Source organism: Grampus griseus (assembly GCF_964374135.1).
Source record: "Grampus griseus genome assembly, chromosome: 2".
Taxonomy (NCBI): Eukaryota; Metazoa; Chordata; class Mammalia; order Artiodactyla; family Delphinidae; genus Grampus; species Grampus griseus.
In genome coordinates, this window is record NC_139018.1 from 176282152 (window position 1) to 176302267 (window position 20116).

The window sequence follows — 20116 nt, forward strand, 5'->3', positions numbered from 1 at the left end:
GCGTGTACAGCTGTGCAGACTGGCACTCCACAGTCAGCCTCCTCAGAATGGGGTGACACAGCCCTAACTTTCATGTCTCCTGCTCACAGTTTCAAAGGGTCATCAGAAGAAAAACACAGCCTCGTCCCAGCTACTTTTTAAGGTAAATTAATGGTCCCAGAAATATGTATCACAACATTCCACTGTGAGCCCAAAATCACAGAGTGACCTGCAGTGTTTTGGCTTCTGCTTTACATGAATATTGACTGTCTAGATCCACAGTCATTGAACTAAAACATATCTGGGTGAGCTCTTTAATGAAGAGGTTAGTGTAATTGTAGGCACTTATCTTGCCCTAAATCCCCTTTGCCTCTTGATCTTCAGGTTCCTGGCTCCTGTCTCTAAATTGAATGTGGACCCTGTCTTGTGGGCCAGGTGTCTTAGTTTTCAAACAAGCACACTGCTTGCTCTTGTCACTGTATATTTACATTCCCAGCAGGATCCTAGAGCTTTCTTCATTTTAATTTTAGTTGTTTAGCATGTGACATCACTCAAGACTGCAGGAACTGCTCTTTCTCTGTCTCCTTCTTGCAATTCCTTAGGTTTCTGAGGCCTGATTTTCAGGGGAAATTTCCCTTTTATCTCCCCAAAGGAGTGTTACCCTCCAGCAGCTCCTACACGGGAGATGCTAAATGTTGATGCTTCAAAGTGGTGCAGTCAGTGAAGATCCTTATTTCCTGTGCTGTGCTTCTCCCCCACTAGCATTTCCTTGCTCTTTGGAGTTTTCCAGGCCTTGAGTGAATAATTAATTGCATTACTTCAACAGCAAGCAAAACACCCTTTTTTTTTTTTTTTTTTTTTTTTTTTTGCATTACGTGGACCTCTCACTGTTGTGGCCTCTCCCGTTGCGGAGCACAGGCTCCAGACGCACAGGCTCAGCGGCCATGGCTCACGGGCCCAGCCGCTCCACGGCATGCGGGATCCTCCCGGACCGGGGCACGAACCCGCGTCCCCTGCATCGGCAGGCGGACTCTCAACCACTGCGCCACCAGGGAAGCCCAAAACACCCTTTTTTATGACTTAGATTTCTCTATTATGGACTAAGATCTAACTATAGCGTTTTATGACTCTCTGCTGTTCCCAACTACGTTCAAAGTGTCCCAACTGTTTTTCAATTTTAACTTGTTTCTTAAGTGAGCCCTGACCTTCCTCTGCCCTGCGTAATAACAGTAGCTAATATGTATCGAGTGCCCTGCGTAATAACAGTCGCCAACACGTATCAAGCGCCCTGCGTAATAACGGTAGCCAACACGTATCGAGCGCCCTGCGTAATAACGGTAGCCATTATGTATTGAGTGCCAGGCGCTGTACTCAGTTCTGTGCTTATTTTATTTCATTCAGCCCCCACCATGACTATGAGGTAATACTTTTCATATCCCCATTTTACAGAAGAAACTCAAGCACAAAGAGGAGAGAGGTTACTTGCCCAAGATCCAGCTACTAAGCTGTGGAACCAGTTCAGACCCAGACAGTTCAAGACCAGAGCCTTAGTTCCTTATCTCACTGTGGAATATTGCTTCTAATCTGAAAAATCAGGGCTGTGCTGACACTGTTTGCTGGTTCCAAATATCCTACTTTTCTCTTTCTTTCTTTGATTTAGGGCCCATCCATTCATTTTTCTGACACATAGCTCCATGTTTTGTGGAAGTTTAGATCTGAGTCTACCAGAAGCGTCTCTCGTGCAGGAGTCACGTTTCCACTCGGGGCCTCGGGGTCAGGCCAGCCCTGCCTTCCCTCCCTGCGCCATCTACGAAGGGCCCCGCGTTGCCCACAGCATCACTGGTCCGCTTACCTTACTGGTCTGCTTTCCTGCTCCTTACGTCTGCCAGCTCCTCCCTGAAGTATCCTAGCAGATTTGCCTGCCCTTTTCCTCTTCGCTCTCTTCACATGTTGGGCAGCCCACCTGGGTAGCTCTCCCGGCCACCAGGAAGGGCTCCGGGCTTGCTTTGACCGTCTCCTCTGTCTTCAGGCTTCAGCCGTAGCCCGCAGCCGTGTTGTGATGGTGGAGACAGACGGGCCTGCTACCCCAGCGGGGTAGCCTGCAGCCCCTGCTCCGGCACTTCCCAAACTTTAAAAGGCATTTGACTCACCTGGGGATCTTGTTCATATGCAGGTTCTGAGCTCATACCCTGGGGCGAGGCCAGAGAGTCTGCATTTTGCTTTTTGCCTGCCCTTCCTGGTTATACTGAGGTGCTAGCGCTGTGCACCCTGGGGAAGCCCGTTGCCCTCTCTGCTCAGGTTCAGTTGCCGTTACGTTCGTTGCTGGTGGTTGGCAGCTGCCTGTGATTTATTTTGGTTTTCTGCTTTTCTTAGCCTCACACTTGCATTTTGTGCTTTTGCATATGCATGTGTTATAATGATGGTTTGAAGACTTCTGATTTTTCTTAATCTGCTATTCTGGAATATTTTAGGTTTGTCTATCTGTTTAGAGCAACTGATTTATGATTTTTTAGCCTTTATTCTGAAATTCCTGTTAGAAAAATAAGTTTATTTGAAACTCTAGCTCTTAACACTTTATTTCCCTGTTCTGGAGCAAGTGCTGGTAAAAGGTAATGTTTAAGAATGCAGCACTTTTTACTATTGCATTGCAGCAGAACAGACTTAATGAAGAATATTGGTCTTGTTTTTCTGTGGTGTTAGAGTACATGTTATACCCAGGCAGATAGTAGATCCTGTATGTCTACATGAAAAATAGAGAAAGAAAATCAGGTAAAAATATTAAATTCACACAAACTTCTTATCCTGTTTCTACTAAAGGAAGGATTTATAAACTTTTCAAAATCAGGAATGCCTGAATGCCAGATGGAGGCTGGAAATTGCATTAAGCTGGTGTCACTGACTGGACATGAGGATGTCTTCTGTCTTCGGCCTGCGCTGTGGCCTTCTGTAGACTGGCCTCCTAAAGAATTTCCCATTATTCACTTTCTTCTACGTGGTCACCACTCAGAAAGCCTTCCTGCTTGTCCCATGTGGCACAATTTGAGGTATCAGAAGTTTAGAGTTTATTGTCTCGAGGAATCTCCATCTGCTAGATCCCGTGATATAGTGCAGGAGAGCGTGGATGGTAAGAAACAGGCTTCTGGGGCAGGACAGGCTGAGTCCCCGTCCAGTTCTGCACTTCAGTAGCTGGTGACACCTGCACATTTCAGATTTTCTCAGGCTTCAGTTTCTTCATCCAAAAAATGAAAATAATACGATCACCTGCTTTCTAGGTTGGTTTGAGAGCTAAATGAAATATTTGCAAAGGGTTTAGGCCAATTCCTGGCCCTACTAAAGTTTTAATAAAATGTAGCTCTTATATATTAGCTAAAAATACTAACAAGATAAACATGAAGTGTTCAAACATGAATAGGCCTCTGTTGATTTTGAAGCTCAGTGTTCAAAATGCTTAACAAATGAGATTATTTAGCAGTTTATCATCTAAAAGAGGTCGTCAAGCAGTGGACTCCAGTTTTGGAAATTCTCATTGTTCCTGCATTAACTGTTTACTTTTCTTGATTGTAAAAATTATATATTTAAAAAATAGTTCTTGGATCCTGTAACGTGTACAGAAGACGGAAAGAGTATAAGCATTGTGGTCCCCAGCCTCATTTGTTTTCTCTCAGTGTTCACAAAGCCATCAGGAATAGCGGGATTCGCCCTGAAACTGTTAGATAAATATCATTAAGGAGCTACCCAGGATTATCTCTACATTTTTACCATAATATTGCATGACTTTAATTCTCAGAGTTAATGTTCAAGAAGTTAAAATTATCCAAGTTGTTAACATGGCAAAAATATGACAGGGGAGGACTTTGAGCCTTGATTGGAAGTATTTACTTTTCTCTTCATTTTGGAAAGATGCTATTCCAAGCCACATTTTAGCAACTAAAACATCTCAGTGATGGTTTCTGTTATATTTCCTTCTGCATTTAAAAGTATTTTCCAAAAAGTATGTTAAAACCGAATGACAAGCATTTAGTACATTTTTCTACATAAGTTTTATCTTTGGCGAAACCTGACTTTTTAAAAAGTAAAGTAATGAAACCAAATAATGTGTGTGTGTTTGCGGGGACAGCTGCTAAAACCCTTCAGGGTTTAAGGCAGTAAAGAGCAAGGCTTATCTCTGTGGATGGTCAGGCAGTCTGTTACTTGTTCTTTCTGGTTAGGAGACAAAAGAGGAAACTGACCATGAATCTTTCTGTATGTTTCACCTTGCACGTTCTAGCGTGAAGCCCTATTCTGCCTCCTTTGTGCTGACTCCTATGTTGCCTAAACACTGCCTTGTGGAAGTAGTTTGAATAAATCAGCATTTGTAAGACTGTCGCCATTTTCCCATAAAACTGGCAGAGCAGAAAGTCTCCCACATAAAGCAGAAAGGAAAGTAAGCAATCATGACTAAATGTAAATGTTAATATGTTTATTAGGATTCCCATAGCTTTTGTTGAACGTTGATTGAAGGTTTGTGGGAATTAGAGTCTGCTCTGCAGGATTTTAGATAGACAACTATAAACCCAGAAGTTATCATTGAATCTATGAGTGTGTGATAGATTTAAAATGATAATCCTGTATATAAGAGGTAAATATGATCTTTATTACAATCACAGTTGGCTGTTGGTCTATCTTAAATGTTGACACTCTGGATGACTTCCTCGGCATAAATCACAGTTATGTTCGTTTGGGGCACAGACTGTGCCAGGTGCTGTTCTAGACGTGTGAATTCATCACCGAAGAACACAACATTTTTTTCGCTTGGGGTGTTTACATTCTAATGAAAGGACATACAGACAGAAAACATACTCATAATAAATTAGCAATAAATAGTAAAGTCAGTTGTATTGTACTTGGAGGGTGATAAATGGTGTAGAAGAAAGTAAAGCAGAGCAGAGTCAGGGGACCTGGGTGTTGGCCATTTTGAATAGAGATCATGGGCGCCTCACTGAAAAAGTCGCAGTTTTGAACAAACTGGAAAGGAATGGATAAGGGAATTATCCTTCTCTCTTCTGCTTAGCTAAGGAAGACCCAAGGATGGTTTTATGTTGCCTTTTAATTTTACTGCACTCTTGTCGTAGCCCTGAGTTAGAGGAGAGACAGGTACTTAAGTCGAAGTCTGGTGTAAATAGCTGCTTTGGAAAAAATAATGCCGTTTCCACAAGCCTCCTACTTCCTTTTTCTTTTCTTTCCTCTTCTCCTCCTCCTTCTTCTGACATCAGCATAAAAACTGATGCTTCGTTAATTGCGTTTTTCTTCTATTATGAAAGCAACAGAAGAAAGAAAATCAGAATCTCTAACAAGGTTTGTTATGAACTGCGAAGTTGCTGCGTTTTCTCTGTAGTTTGATTCCCAGGGTTTTCTAAACAGATTTGTCACTCTCCAACACAAAAATCCAGCCACACGCTAATGCGATCATTGTAAGATTGTGAGTCAAATATAATAGCATGATTGTTTTTATTTTATGCCTAGAGCAGCAAATATAGTAGATAGTGCTGCAATATGATAAGTAGACTTTTTATAACGTGTCTGATCTAAGGGATACCTAGAGATTTCATTTGATATGTTTTGCAATAAATCAGATGAGTAAGTGTGGTTTTTTTAGGTCACAAAAGCAGTTTGAGTATTTATTGCAGTCTCCAGTAATTCTGATATTTCTCACTGGATAGTAAGAGTAACAAGTCTGGCCAATAGCATAAAATGTCTGGGGGAAAATGTGGAAGAATCGTCATGTTAGGTAGTGCAGGTACACTGGACGCAAACATAGTAAAAGCTGCATCTGTGTCAGCAGCTTTGCACATAACAGACCATCTTTGTGTTTGTGCCAACGTGTGCAAAGGTCAGCAGCAAAAGTGCATAGTACTTGGTCAGAGCAACAGATTCCTTTCCAATATATAATTTAATATTAGACATAAATAAGCATCGATTTTATTAATGTACTGTGTCTGTTACATGAATATATAGTATGTTAAAACTAATTGGGCTAATCTCCACCTACCTGTGTCTCTTTCTCTTCTCAAACAAACTTGAGGAGTTTGTTTCCTAACAAATTAATACTGTAATTTTTAGCATATTGACCTTTTATGTGTAAGGTACCACCCATCCTTATTTACATTATTAAATTCAATTTGATGCTCACCAGCCTTAAGAAAAACTACAATTAAATTCTGTGCTGGATGTTTAGAAATTACTTTATGTTAATTCTTTGTAGGACTACATGAGTGTCATTTGAAAAAAAATACCACGTTTCATACATTATTTTCACAATAGTAATACATTATTGTTCTAGTAAATAATTATTCAGTGACTCAGGATCTGTGCTAACACATAAATAAGTGGATGGTTGAAGATTCAAAGTACAATGTCGGGCTTCCCTGGTGGCGCAGTGGTTGAGAGTCCTCCTGCCGATGCAGGGGACGTGGGTTCGTGCCCCGGTCCGGGAAGATCCCACATGCCGCGGAGTGGCTGGGCCCGTGAGCCATGGCCGCTGAGCCTGCGCGTCTGGAGCCTGGGCTCCGCAACGGGAGAGGCCACAACAGTGAGAGGCCCACGTACCGCAAAAAAAAAAAAAAAAAAAAGTACAATGTCATAGAGCTGGGCCTTTTTTTTTTTTTTTTTTGAGTAAGAATGTCATACCAGTATTTTAAAGCATTCTTTTGGTGTTCTTACAGTTTCAAAGTGCTGTTGGAGGCACTGGTTTTACTGCCTCAATGCTTTCTTCACTCATTTAGCCTTTAAAAATTTTTAATTGTACATGTCTATTTCAGATTCAGAAAGTAGATCTTTTGGGGGGCCATGTTTACAGAATGAAAAACTTTTATGCTCAACTAACTATTAATTTTGAAAGGATATTGTGCTAGCATTCTAATACAAGCTTATTTCTTATTTTCTACACACAAACAAATCATAAATCCCTAAAAATATTCATGGAATAAAAAGAAAAAAATCTGAAAAGAGAACAATGGAGAAAACCTCAACCTCTCATGATTTCATAGAAAATGAGTCAGTAATTTCAACAGACTTTGGGGGCATTTGGGTCAAAGCTGGCATATGTCTTAATTCTCCTACATAAAGACTGAGAATTTACATAAAGATTTGTTTTCAAATCTTTAAAAAAATTATAAATTAATTTTTGATTCCATATTTTTCATTTCAAAATGATCACCAAGATAAGTCCAGTTACTATCCATCACCATGCAAAGTTGTTACAATATTATTGACTATATTCCTTATGCTATATATAACATCCCCTTGACTTATCTATTTATACCTGGACTTTTGTACCTCTTAATCTCCCTCACGTATTTCACTTATCCGATGGCCCCCTTCCTTCTGGCAACCACCAGTTTGTTCTCTGTATCTTTGAGTCTGTTTCTGTTCATTCGTTTTGATTTTTAGATTCCACATATAAGTTAAATAATATGGTATATGTTTTTCTCCATCTGACTCATTCCACTTTAGCATTTAACTCTCTAGGTCCATCATTGTTGTAGCAAATGGTAAGGTTTAATTCTTTCTTATGGCTGAGTAATACTCCATCGTATGTATGGACCACACCTTCTTTATCCGTTCATCTATCAGTGGACACAGGTTGCTTCCATATCTTGGGTATTGGAAATAAGGCTGCAGTGAACACAGGGGTGCATGTGTCTTCTTGAATTAATATTTTTGTTTTCTTTGGAAAACTACCTAGAAGTGGGATTGCTGGGTCGTATGGTAGTTCTATTTTTAGTTTTTTGAGGACCCTCCATGCTGTTTTCTACAGCAGCTGTACCAGTTCACATCCCACCAACGGTGCACCACATCCTTGCCAACAGCTGTTATTTGTGCTCTTTTTGATGATGGCCATTCTGACAGGTGTGACGTAGTATCTCATTGTGGGTTTGATTTGCATTTCCCTGATGATTAGTGATGTTGAGCATCCTTTCATGTGTTTTTTGGCCATCTGTATGTCTTCTTTGGAAAAAAATCTGTTCTATTCCACTGATGTATATGTCTGTTTTTGTGCCAGTACCATTCTGTTTAGATTACCATAGGTTTGTAGTATAGTTTAAAATCAGGAAGCATAATACCTCTAGCTTTGTTCTCCTTTCTCAAGGTTGTTTTGGCTGTTTGAGGTCTTCTGTGTTTCCATATGAATTTTTTTCTTTTTTTTAATTAATTTTTTTGCTGCATTGGGTCTTTGTTGCTGCACGTGGGCTTTCTCTAGTTGTGGCGAGCGGGGGCTGCTCTTTGTTGCGGTGCATGGGCTTCTCATTGTGTGGCTTCTCTTGCTGTGGAGCATGGGCTCTAGGCACGTGGGCTTCAGTAGTTGCGGCATGCAGGCTCAGTAGTTGCTGCTCACAGGCTCTAGAACGCAGGCTTAGTAGTTGTGGCACACGGGGTTAGTTGCTCTGCGGCATGTGGGATCTTCCCAGACCAGGGCTCAAACCCGTGTTCCCTGCATTGGCAGGTGGATTCTTAACCACTGCACCACCAGGGAAGTCCCTCCATACAAATTTTAGAATCATTTGTTCTAGTTCTGTGAAAAATGCCATTGGTATTTTAATAGCGATTGCACTGAATCTGTAATTTCCTTGAGTATTATGGTCATTTTAACAATATTAACTTTTCCAGTCCATGAACACAGTTTATCTTTCCACCTGTTCGTGCCGTCTTCAATTTCTTTCATCAGTGACTTCTAGTTCTCTAAGAACAGGTCTTTTACCTCCTTAGGTAGGTTTATTCCTAGGTATTTTATTCTTTTGATGTGATGGTAAACAGGATTGTTTTCTTAATTTCTCTTTCTGATAGTTTGTCATTAGTGTATAGAAATGCAACAGATTTCTGTATATTAATTTTATATCCTGCAACTTTACTGAATTTATTGATGAATTCTAGTAGTTTTTTGGTGGCGTCTTTAGGATTTTCTATGTATATATCATGTCATCTGCAAGCAGTGACAGTTCTATTCTTCCTTTCCAGTTTGGATTCCTTTTATTTCTTTTTCTTGTCTGATTACTGTGACTAGGACTTCCAATACTATGTTGAATAAAAGTAGCAAATAAAAGTTTTTTCCTGTAGTTGATTTCTAGTCTAGTGGTTGGAAAAGATACTTGACATAATTTCAGTCTTTTTACATTTATTGAGAGTTGTTTTGTGGCCTAGCATCTGATCTATCCTGGAGAATGTTCCATGTGCACTTGAAAGGAATGTTCTGCTGCTTTGTGGATGGAATGTCCTCTGTATGTCTATTAAACCGTTGGCTCTTACATGTCATTTAAGGCCACTGTTTCTTTATTGATTTATTGTCCAGATAATCTGTCCATTAATGTTAAGGGATGTTAAAGTCCCTTACTGTTATTCAGTTACTGTCAGTTTCTCCTTTATGTATGTTAATATTTGCTTTATGTATTTAGGTGCTGTTATGTTGGGTGCATATATATTTACAGTTGTTATATCTTCTTGTTGAGTTGATCCCTCTATCGTTATGTCATATCCTTCTTTGTTTCTTGTTGCAGCGCTTGTTTTAAAGTCTGTTTTGTCTCACATAGGCATTGCTGCCCCAACTTTATTTTTGTTTGCATCTGCATGGAATATATTCTTCCACCCCCTCACTGTCAGTCTGTGTGTGTCTTTAGATCTGAAGTGAGTATCCGGTAGGCAGCATATATATGGGTCTTGTTTTTTTTATCCAGTAATACTGTATGTCTTTTGATTGATAAGTATGTACTTATTACCATTTTGTGAATTGTTTTCTGGTTGTTTTTGTAATTCTTCTTTTTTCCTTTCTTTACCTTTGTTCTCTTCCCTTTGGATTTGATGACTATCTTTACTGTTATGTTTGGATTTCTCTCTATTTTGTGTATGTGTATCTATTATAGATTTTTGATTTATGGTTATAATGAGGTTCATATGTAACCACCTATATATATGCATGATTATTTTAACTTGATGATCTTAAGTTCTAATGCATCATAACACCTCTGCGTTTTTACTCCACCTCCTCCCATGTTTAATGTTTTGGACAGCATATTTTACGTCTTTTTGTGTATCCCCTAATTACTTATTGTGCATAAAGATGGTTTTACTACTTTGTTCTTTAATCTTCCTACTAACTTTATAAGAGGTTGATCTACTGCCTTTACTGTTTGTTTGTAGGAGACTCCAGTGGGACCCCGCAGCACACTCGTCTCTGGTCACCAGAGCTGCACCTCTAGGGGTGCCTCTGTGTGTGCTGCGGGGGCCCTTCTGTCATGGTGGGGCTGACTCCTGTGGGCACGCTGGTAGGTGGGGCTGACCCCCCAGTCCAGTGGGCTGCCAAGCCCTGCCTCGTGAGGTGGCTGTCAGCCCACTGTTGTGCGGCGCTAGGTCCCAGCATGGCTGGTGCCAGCCCGCCGCTGGGCAGGTCAGTGCTTGGTGCTAATAGGCAGGAGGAAGGACTCAAATCGGCACTTGCAGCTTGCACATCACTATGGTAGAGTGAGCTCCCCGAGTGGCTTCTGCCTGCATCTCTGTCCCCAGGGGTGTGCAAACTGTCTCCTGCCTCTCCAGGAGACTCTCTAAGACCAGCAAGAGGGTCTCATCCAGGCTCCTTTCAAATTACTGCCTCTGTGCTGGGATTTGGAGTGCAGGAGATTTTGTATTTGCCCTTTAAGAGTGGAGTCTTGGGCTTCCCTGGTGGCGCAGTTGTTGAGAATCCGCCTGCCAATGCAGGGGACACAGGTTCGAGCCCTGGTCTGGGAAGATCCCACATGCCGTGGAGCAACTAACCCCGTGTGCCACAACTACTGAGCCTGTGCTCTAGAGCCCGCACTCTAGAACCTGTGCACCACAACTACTGAGCCTGCACTCTAGAGCCCGCGAGCCACAACTACTGAGCCCACGAGCCACAACTACTGAGCCTGAGCTCTAGAGCCCGCGAGCCATGACTACTGTGGCCCACACGCCTGGAGCCCATGCTCCCCAACAGGAGAGGCCACCACAGTGGGAGGCCGCACTGCAGTGAGGAGTGGCCCCTACTCACCGCAACTGGAGAAGGCCCTTGCACAGCAACAGAGACCCACCTCTGCAGAAATAAAATAAATAAATAAATTAATTAATTAATTATTTTTTTTAAAAGGGTGGAGTCCCTATTTCCCATGGCCCCCTGGCTTTCCTGAAAGCAAGTCCCACTGGTCTGTAAAGCCAGAGGTTCTGGGGGCTCATCTTCTCGGTGCAGGACCCGCAGGCTGGGGAGCCCAGTGTGGGACCCAGATCCCTCAGTCCTTGGGGAGAACCTCTGCAATTTTAATTTTCCTCCTGTTTGTGGGGTGTGGGTCTTGACTGTTCCTTGCCTCCACACTTCCTACCCATCTCATTGTGGTTCCTTCGTTATATCTTTAGCTGTGTCAGATCGTCTCTGCTGGTCTTCAGGTTCTCATTGATAGTCGCTCTGTGAATACTTGTAACTTTGCTGTGCCCGTGGGGGCAGGTGGGCTCAGGGCGGCCCTTCTCCACCGTCTTGGCCACTCCCTCCAAAATCTCTGTAAGATAAAAATAAAGGCATTTTTACATTTAGTTAATGGGAATATTTGCCTAAATGTAAAGCTTTAACTAGAAACTTTCTAGCATCATTTATTAACCCCCAAACGGGCTGTATTTGTGTGGCTGAAGTGAATGAGCCTTTATATAAAATCACACACAACACATTTGCCTACTGTAAGGTAGGAGTTACTAATTAAATGCACACAAATAATTAAAAGTAATGTGCCTTTCTAATTACCTTATCCATTTGGTGTATTGTTTACAAGAATTTCAACTAATGCAGTTTGATGCTCATGGCTTTATTCTTTCTTTCCAGAATTTGCACACAAAGTGATTTTCTGAATTCTTATGAAATTTAAAAAACAAAAGAAACATAGTTACGTTTCTGCTTCAAATAGAAAGATTCTTTTTATTTTTAAAGCCAGCAAGCCCGTCCACTTCAGTGCACTGCGTGAATTCCACATTAGTGAACTCCAGAATGACTTTTTAACGTGCTTTCTTGGCTTCTCCTCTGATATCATCATTCTGTTTGAGTTTCCTTAGTCCTGAGTCAAGAATCCTAATAGACATGCCCTGTGTATGTTGCCCAGGCCTGAGATGCTTGCCGTCTTCCTTAGGTTTAGCTTAGTTCTCAGAGGCTCTGCACAGGATGAGTTTTGAGTTCACCGGATTTGACTTCTGCCACTTTTTGTAGCCTGAGTCTTATATTCCACCAGCATAACTTTCATCTCTATTTAAAGTGTGGGACAGCTTGGAATGGGGTGAGGGACTTTGTGAAGTTGTGGGTCACAGCCGCAAACAGCTGAGCAGCCGGCTACCTGAGCCCGTGTCCTGTCCTCGGCATTCTTTTGATGAGATGATGGATCGAATGGAAGGAATGCAGGCATACTGGCTTCTGAGTACCAGTGAAGCCGTAATCCCAATGTGCGATCTTGGGAAAATTACCCTTTCATTGTCTTGGTTTTCTCATCTGTAGAACGAGGATAGCTATACCTTTCTGGCAGGGATGTTTTGAGGATTAGTCATGGTGTATGTAAACCATGGGACACAAGCCTGCTGCATAAAAAGACCTCATTGTGTCATCACTGTCTTTACTTTTGCAAAGCCTCCTGTCTGTGATTTAAATACATGCTGTTTAGGTTATCGTCTCTGCTTCCCTTTAGCATGAACAAGCACAGCTGGAAACAAACTCTAGAGAAACTTATTTGTATACTTATGTGTGTCACCAATTGTGGTAAAAGTTTATACATTGAAGAGGAGATGAATGTGTCCCGTTACAGAGACATAATAGACCTAACTCAGTGTGCATCCCTAAACCAACTGCGGTGTACGTCGTCTAAACAAACCAGCCAACTAAAACTGTGACCTTAGGCCCCACCGTAGAAAAAGGACACAGGACGGGAGTGTGGATGGAAGATGTGATCTTAAGGTCAAGATCTAAAAGAGGAAAAAGTCTATAACTTCACCTGTGTGGGTGGCAGGATTGATCCAAGGGCCTGGCTGGGAAAATGCTGTTGAGTGGTCTGCCCGGCAGTTTTGTAGGAAGAATGGTTAAAATTATGTCCCTGTTTTAATCTTTTTGTGACAGGATCCCACCTTGAAGATGATGGCTTCAAATAACCTAACCTAGGGGAAATTTTTAAAATAAAGTATTTGCCACTGCACATTTTTGGCATGGTCTGCGGGTGTGCGGTAAAGCAGGGTCCCTGGTAAGAGTTAGCTTATGTAAGGGCTAAAATTGAAAACAGTCCAAGTCTAAGGGCATCACGTGAGCAAAAGCATACTTTCCCCCGCTAATTCAAACATGCCTACTTTTTTCCTCCAGAGCTAAACTAAATCACTGTGGTTTTTTGGCATGGGTAGAAGAAGAAAGAAAAAAATGCTAGACTCTCACTCAGCAAATTAGCTCACACTCTGGGAAGTACTCCAGGGCCCAGACCTCCTGAAGGGACAGTGAATCCGCATCCCCCGTAGTCCTCAGTGCCTCTGTGGGGAGCGGGCCAGGACCTGCTGTTTAAGTTGTAGTGTTCTGTTTGCTTCTTGTATAGAACTGGGTTTGCATCATCTGCAAAGCATTGTAAAGCCCCTTGTTTTTCTTGTTTGTTTTCTGTTTATTTTAAAGAGTAGGTTTCAGCACTTACTCAGATCTTGTTTGTCCCTACAGAGTGGATAAGACACAGGAGCCCCTGCCTGGTGCCTGGCGCTTTGGAGACAACCCGTCAATGCTTATCACTCCCCCGCCCCTCATCTTGCAGCCTCGCATTACCTTGATGTGATTCCATTCACAGGGAGGCCCCAGCCTGCGTCTGAAGCGCACCGCGGTCCTTGTCTGAGTTTAGGCAGGTGGATTTCCGTCCCTGATGCTCACTGTTCCAGCGCCAAAGTCATCCCCTTCCCTTCTGCTTCTCTGGATCTTAAGATCAAGGAGCCAGGTTCAAACGTGAGCCCCACCAACTCCTGTTACGACGTTGAGCACGTTCTCTAGCCATCGCGTCCAGACATTCTAGGTGCAGATGCTTCTTGCTTTAACTCCCATGCCTTTGGTTCGTTCGGCAAATAGCTTTACCTCCATGACAGCAGAGTCACCGAGCGTAACTTAAATAAATAAAACAACCTAACGAGTGCCTCCAGTTTGCCAGCTAGGGAAACAGTTGGTGAGCAGATAGATGACATCGCTGTTTTCAAGTCTGTTCGAGGGTGAAGACGAGTATGCAGATGATCATGACGGAGTGTAGTCGGCCCTCTGACACGCAAGGGCAGGGGGCACAAGCACTGGGCGCCCGACCCGCGTTTAAAGTGTCAGGGAAGAATCCCTAGGGCGTATCTAAGACGCAGCCTGAATTAGCCAGGAAAGGACAGCAGTGTTTTTGCTGAGCGGCACGTGACGAGGACCCAGCAGCACAGAGAAGACTCCGCCACATTACAGGGCGCAGGGGTCTCACGCAGCCGGGGTGTGCGGTGCAAGGTGGGAGTGGTGAGAATGAAGGTTAGGGAGGGAGGCGCAGCTCCCAACGTGCAAGCCGGGCAGACCTGTCAAAGAGTCACGTCGGGTTCTCTTCCCAGTGCAGGAGTGGGAGGTGCTGATGAGAAGTGACGGGAGCCTGGCCGGGATGCTGGGGACAGCGGTGCACAGTGCAAGGTTAAGGAAGGTGTTCCTTTCGCTTTCTTGGTCATTCCGGCTGTTTTAAGGTGGGAGACAGTGTGAATTTCCAGTACTGATGGGAAGGAGCGTGAAACAGAGTGCAGGAGAGGTGAAGACGCGGGAGGAGACCCCCTACGAGGGGCTGCAGCTGGCGGCTGGGTGTAGGCGCGCAGCTCTGTGGAGAGGACTGAGGAAGTGCGTGTGCTGGCGTTCTCAGAAAGACGGTGCTGCCTGCTGCACAGAGGGGTGGGAGCTGCTCGGAGGCTGACTCAGGAGAGGGGCACAGATGAGGTGTCCGGGCTCGGGTGGCAGTGGCGCGTCGCAACTCTGAGGATCTTCAGGAGGGAAGATCGACAGCCTTTGACAATTGTTAGATTAGAGGGGAGGTTCTAGGTGTGAGGAGAGAGGAGGTTCTAGGTGTGAGGAGAGAGGAGATTAGAGGGTTGGGATGTGACCACATGGTGACCCGGGAAATCCAATCAGGAAAACTGGGTAACTGCTGGAGAGCCCAGAGGTCTGAGCTCTGTGGGGAGCACAGTGTGTGCATCCCTGCTCCTGTTGTACGGGCTTTCTCAGTCCAGGCGCAGACGTGTAGAGCAGCCATGAGATTGACCTTGGACTGGAAGTTTCTGTGACAAGTGTGATAAAGGCCAGCGTGTAAGAGCTTTGAGGGTATTAGCAAGATAGTGGGAGATACCACAGCCCAAAGAAGTGAAGACCCGAAGGGCTGTTAGACAAAAAGAAAGAAAACACTGGCGATCCTTTTGATAAGAGGAGGAATAACTGAGTGGGAGGGCTAATGATCAGGGATCGGGGTCTCACACGGGGAAGCCTGAATCTAATATTGTAGTGATGAAATAGCTCCTAGTGAGGCAGAGTCAGGGTTTGCGTAGTTTGTGGTTGAAGTGAAGTAGAGAGGAAGTAGGCTCTCTGCAGGGGTGTTGAAGTCGCCCCCGATGACGGCAGGATTGGGGTGCAGAGGTGACGAGAGCAGTGGTCCCAGACGGGGCAGGACCGCCTGCCGCGGAGAACCGTGGACTTTTGTGAGCGCACCTTTTCTTTATGCAAATGGCTGAGGACGCCGGGGATGTACACCTGACATTTCTATGGAACAGAAACCTGTCCTGCATCCCACACGACTTCCCAGTGTCATGCCAGACGCTGAGGGACTCATAGATGACTCACCTGTCCCATCTCAGGGGAATTATTCTTATGCTGCACTTGCGCATACACTGCACGTTCTTTGTAAAAGTTTTATTTTCTTCTCTTTGATAGGCTTGATGTGTTGTACCCCTGTTTCCTTATTAAGGCTGCTTTTTCCCCTCTTTCCTCATCATATTCCAGTAAGACCCATCTGCGTTTCCATCGAGTTGCTAGACTTTATTCTGATGTTCACCTGTACCCTTGGGCTTTCATCTCCTGTTCTTTCTGGTACGGGATGGCTGCTAGTCTTTTTATTACGCTGAAGTCCAGACTTATTTAGAATAAGTAGGTGCAGACATCTGACTTCATTTTCTCCAGTCATGCCCGAGCATTTACATATCGAAATACACATTGTTTTATTGTAAATTACTTTTTGATCCTTCATATATTACAGCTAGGGCGTTATATTAATCTGGAGGGAGAAAGTATATGCACTAGCAAGTTATATCAGCTGTGAATGCCATTTCAGGATAAAACTGGGATATTACAGAGTATTCTTTTTTTTTTTTTGGCGAGGGGGTACACGGGCCTCTCACTGCTGTGGCCTCTCCCGCTGCGGAGCACAGGCTCCGGACGCGCAGGCTCAGCGGCCATGGCTCACGGGCCCAGCCGCTCCGCGGCATGTGGGGTCTTCCCGGACCGGGGCACGAACCTCTGTCCCCTGCATCAGCAGGCGGACTCTCAACCACTGCGCCAGCAGGGAAGCCCCAGAGTATTCATTTTAGAGAGAGACTTGAGAACCACTGTCCTGGGGCAGAGAGCTGGCACCCCGCAGCCGCGTGTGGGAAGGTGGACGGCGCTGGCGAGTGGCCAGCTGGGGGCAGGTCAGTTTGTGCAGGCGGAGGCCCCTTCGTCTTGCTCCCAGCTCGCCCCCACCCAGACCCCCAGCCGCTCTGCTCTGTCCTCCTGGGTGTTCTCCATTGTCCAGCATAAAACCCCATGCTTTTCAAAGCCTGGAAGAGTAAGTAGGCAAGGGAATGAACCCTTGAATACCTGGGTGCAGTGCTAGTTACTAGACGTGGGTTTTCATTATTCCGCCCAAGAAAGGGAGCGTGGTTCCTTTTAGGATTAGAATGAAGTCCAGCCAGGGCTCAAGGACGAGAACGTGTCCAGTGTCTTAGTCCTTTCAGGCCAACCCAGCAAAATATCACAGCCCAGGTGGCTTATAGACGACAGACATTGATTTCTCACGGTTCTGGAGGCTGGAAGTCGGAGCTCAGGATGCCAGCAGTGGGGGCGAGGGCTCCCTTCTCTCCTTGTGTCCTCACATGGCCAGGCGCTAGGGGCCTCTGTGACATCTCCTATAAGAGCACTAAGCCCGTTTATGGGGTCTCCACCCTCGTGACCTCAGAACCCCCCAGAGACCTTTGCTTCCAACAGCATCACGTTGCGTTAGGGTTCCAACATGTGAATCTGGGGGGGACACAGACATTCAGACCACAGCACGGGTGTCGCCAGGTGAGGGAGTGTTGAGGATGGGCATGTAACGGAGGGCAGTCTGGCCCTGCGGCTTGCGTTCTGCTCAAGGCGTGGCACCGTCACCAGATAGACCTCGATGGCAGGGCCGTCTGGGGCTTGTGCCCTTCTAACTCTTGATTTCAGACTCATATTTGAAACCACTCTTCGTTTTCTGGCCCCAGTCTGTTCATTTTGTGTGACTCTCCCAACCCAGTTACTTTCTCTGAAGGCGGACTTCACTTATCTTTTAATCTTCCCAGCGTTTACTATATGCCTTGTTCACGACAGGTGTTAGTATGTGCACACTGATTGAAGTACATCAGGTCTGTGTAAGTTTTCAAAGGCTTAAGGACCAACTGAGAATAAACAGTGCTTCAGAGGAGCTTGACGTTGCACTGATGGTTTTGCAAGTTTAAAATGCACGATTAGGTATTTGCACCTAAAATAAAATCAAGGTTCAAAGATTTTCTTTTATTAGAATCTAAAAACGTTTAAAATTGTGTAATTCCTTTTTTTTAGGTGCACTTATTTTTTAAGCTCTTCGGGATACCATTACCTGTTAATGTACTCAGATACTCTTGAATGTTTCATTTAAAACAAAGATTTCTAATCTTTTTAATGGAAAGATGGGGATTTAAATTTAAAAAGTAGAAAAGCGAAATACAAAAAAACCAGGAAAAATAAAGAAACACAAAGAAAATCAAGCAAATAACTCCTAGTTTTTTCTTACGTACAACTTAACTAGAGATAATCTGTTGACTTGGGATGCATGTGAAGTTGGATACACGTTTTCAGTCTGTCTTAACGGATCATGTCAATCATAGCAATGTTTATATGGTGTTCTGTTCAGGAGTGAATTTCTGTTTTCCTGTTTTTCAGGTCCTGTAGGGGTAGGTTTGAATGAACTGAAACGAAAGCTGCTGATCAGTGACACACAGCACTACGGCGTGACGGTGCCCCGTAAGTTCTGTGCCGTTTGCTGCTACTGCTGCTGGCCCAGCACATACACAGCATGTGTGCTGCAGAGCCCTGCTGCCAGCACTCACATGTAGACCTCACCACAGCCCTGGGGCGTAGGGAGTGACAGCGTCCACATTTTACAGAGGAGGAAACTGAGGCACAAGAGTTAAGGGGTTTGCCCCAGATGACACAGATCACTGGCAAGGTGTTTGTTGCTTTCAGCTTCCCTACTCGCATTTTTTATGGTGGATTTTAATACAGGTGTGACATCAAATTATTACTTACAAGTTTTCTGCTCAGTAGAAGTTTATTCTGCTTCTTCAATTTCCAGAGTTTTCAGTGAGCTTTAAGATTAGAAGGGCCAAACTGCAGAGAGTGAAGGAGGCTTCTTATAAACGTTTCTTAATTACTTTTCATATTGTAGTAATTGGCAATAGTAATTTTTCATGGCCATATATCCAAATGTGGTAGGCTTCTTTTCAGTATACAGAATTAGGTCTATTTTTATAAAAGTGGTTTTCACAGGCATTCTTACAAGTGAAATGTGATCCTGGAAGCATTTTGACACCCAGAATAAATGCCATTTGACTACTTAATAGGTTGATGTTAGGGAACCATCTAAAAGACTAGATTAAATGTTGGCTTTTTAAGTGGTTTTAGTAATGTTTAAAAAAAAGTCGATTGTATAATGCCCTTAGCAATGTTCTCTAGTTTTGGACTAGTTGAACTTTATTTTAAAATTATAGTTTTCTGTTACCTTGTTACACCTTGTTACTGCATTTTTCCAAGTTATTGTTTGTAATCATTTTCAGCCGTAAGTTATAGGGCTGCTGGTTTCTACCAACAGAGATGAAAGTAAAGGAAACTGGAAATATGGAATTAAACAGTTTCTTTTTATTTCTACTTTAATTATGTACTTCTCTCACAAAAGCTGAATTGCAATATACAAGTCATTAGAACATTTTACAAAACAACTGTTAAGCTTACAGGTGAGCAATTACAGAAGAAACCTAGAAGATGGAAAACAGATTAGAAAGGAAAAAAAACCAATTAATTTCCTACTGTGTCTTCATTGCCCTTATCTGTCTTATTTTGCCCTCCCAACAACGGTGTAAGATGGGCAATATCTCCATGTCACAGAGGAGGAAACAGGTGAAACGATACTTTGATTGACTCAGAGGTCCCATAGGCAATAGCTGCACTTGGATTTGAAGCCAGGTCTCACGTTCTCCCTACCATTTAATGCTGCGCAGCCCTTTGCAACTCCAGATTCTCTTTACTGTAGCCCAATTAGTAGTAAAAACTAATTTCTTTTGAAGAGGATAAAGGTTAATAAGGCTGCCTATCAAATGTAACCCTCCATGATAATTTTGGTATTACTCAGGGCACTTTGGACTCAGTTAATCCAACTATTAAAATACTGTTTGCATCTGAAGTTGTTATAGAAGTTAACAACATCCAGAATTGTTCTGGGGCTGAGACTCTCCAAAGAAATCCCTAAAGGAGTAATTTTCCTTTTTAAACAGGTGTTAATGTCAAAAGATCCCCAGAACGCAGTGTTTTCCATACTTGCCTGATAATAAGAGTCTCCTGAGGTTCTTATGAAAAGATTACAAGGCCTTTCCAAAGAGATTCTCCTTCTGGAGACCTGACAGAATTCCTGAAAATCTGTATTTATAGCACGTATCCCAGGTGATTCACTGTGTCAGTCATGTGTGAGAAATACAGCCATAGCATCAAATGAGGATGATTTAATTAATTAAGAAGATATTTTAAGAGCAGTTTTGGAATTTTAGATTGCTTTGTTTTGTAAAAGACTTTTAGGTAGAGTCGTGATCA

At 43.4% G+C, this 20116-nt stretch overlaps 1 protein-coding gene across 2 annotated transcripts in view; it reads left to right on the top strand.

The window, feature by feature from the left end:
- MPP7 (MAGUK p55 scaffold protein 7) overlaps nt 1-20116 on the top strand; it is a 278434-nt gene that overhangs the window by 238081 nt on the left and 20237 nt on the right. For both annotated transcript variants that reach the window (XM_082649281.1, XM_082649280.1), the window contains exon 13: nt 18197-18277. In XM_082649281.1, the coding sequence (XP_082505407.1) occupies nt 18197-18277 (81 nt within the window). The remainder of the gene's footprint in view (nt 1-18196; nt 18278-20116) is intronic.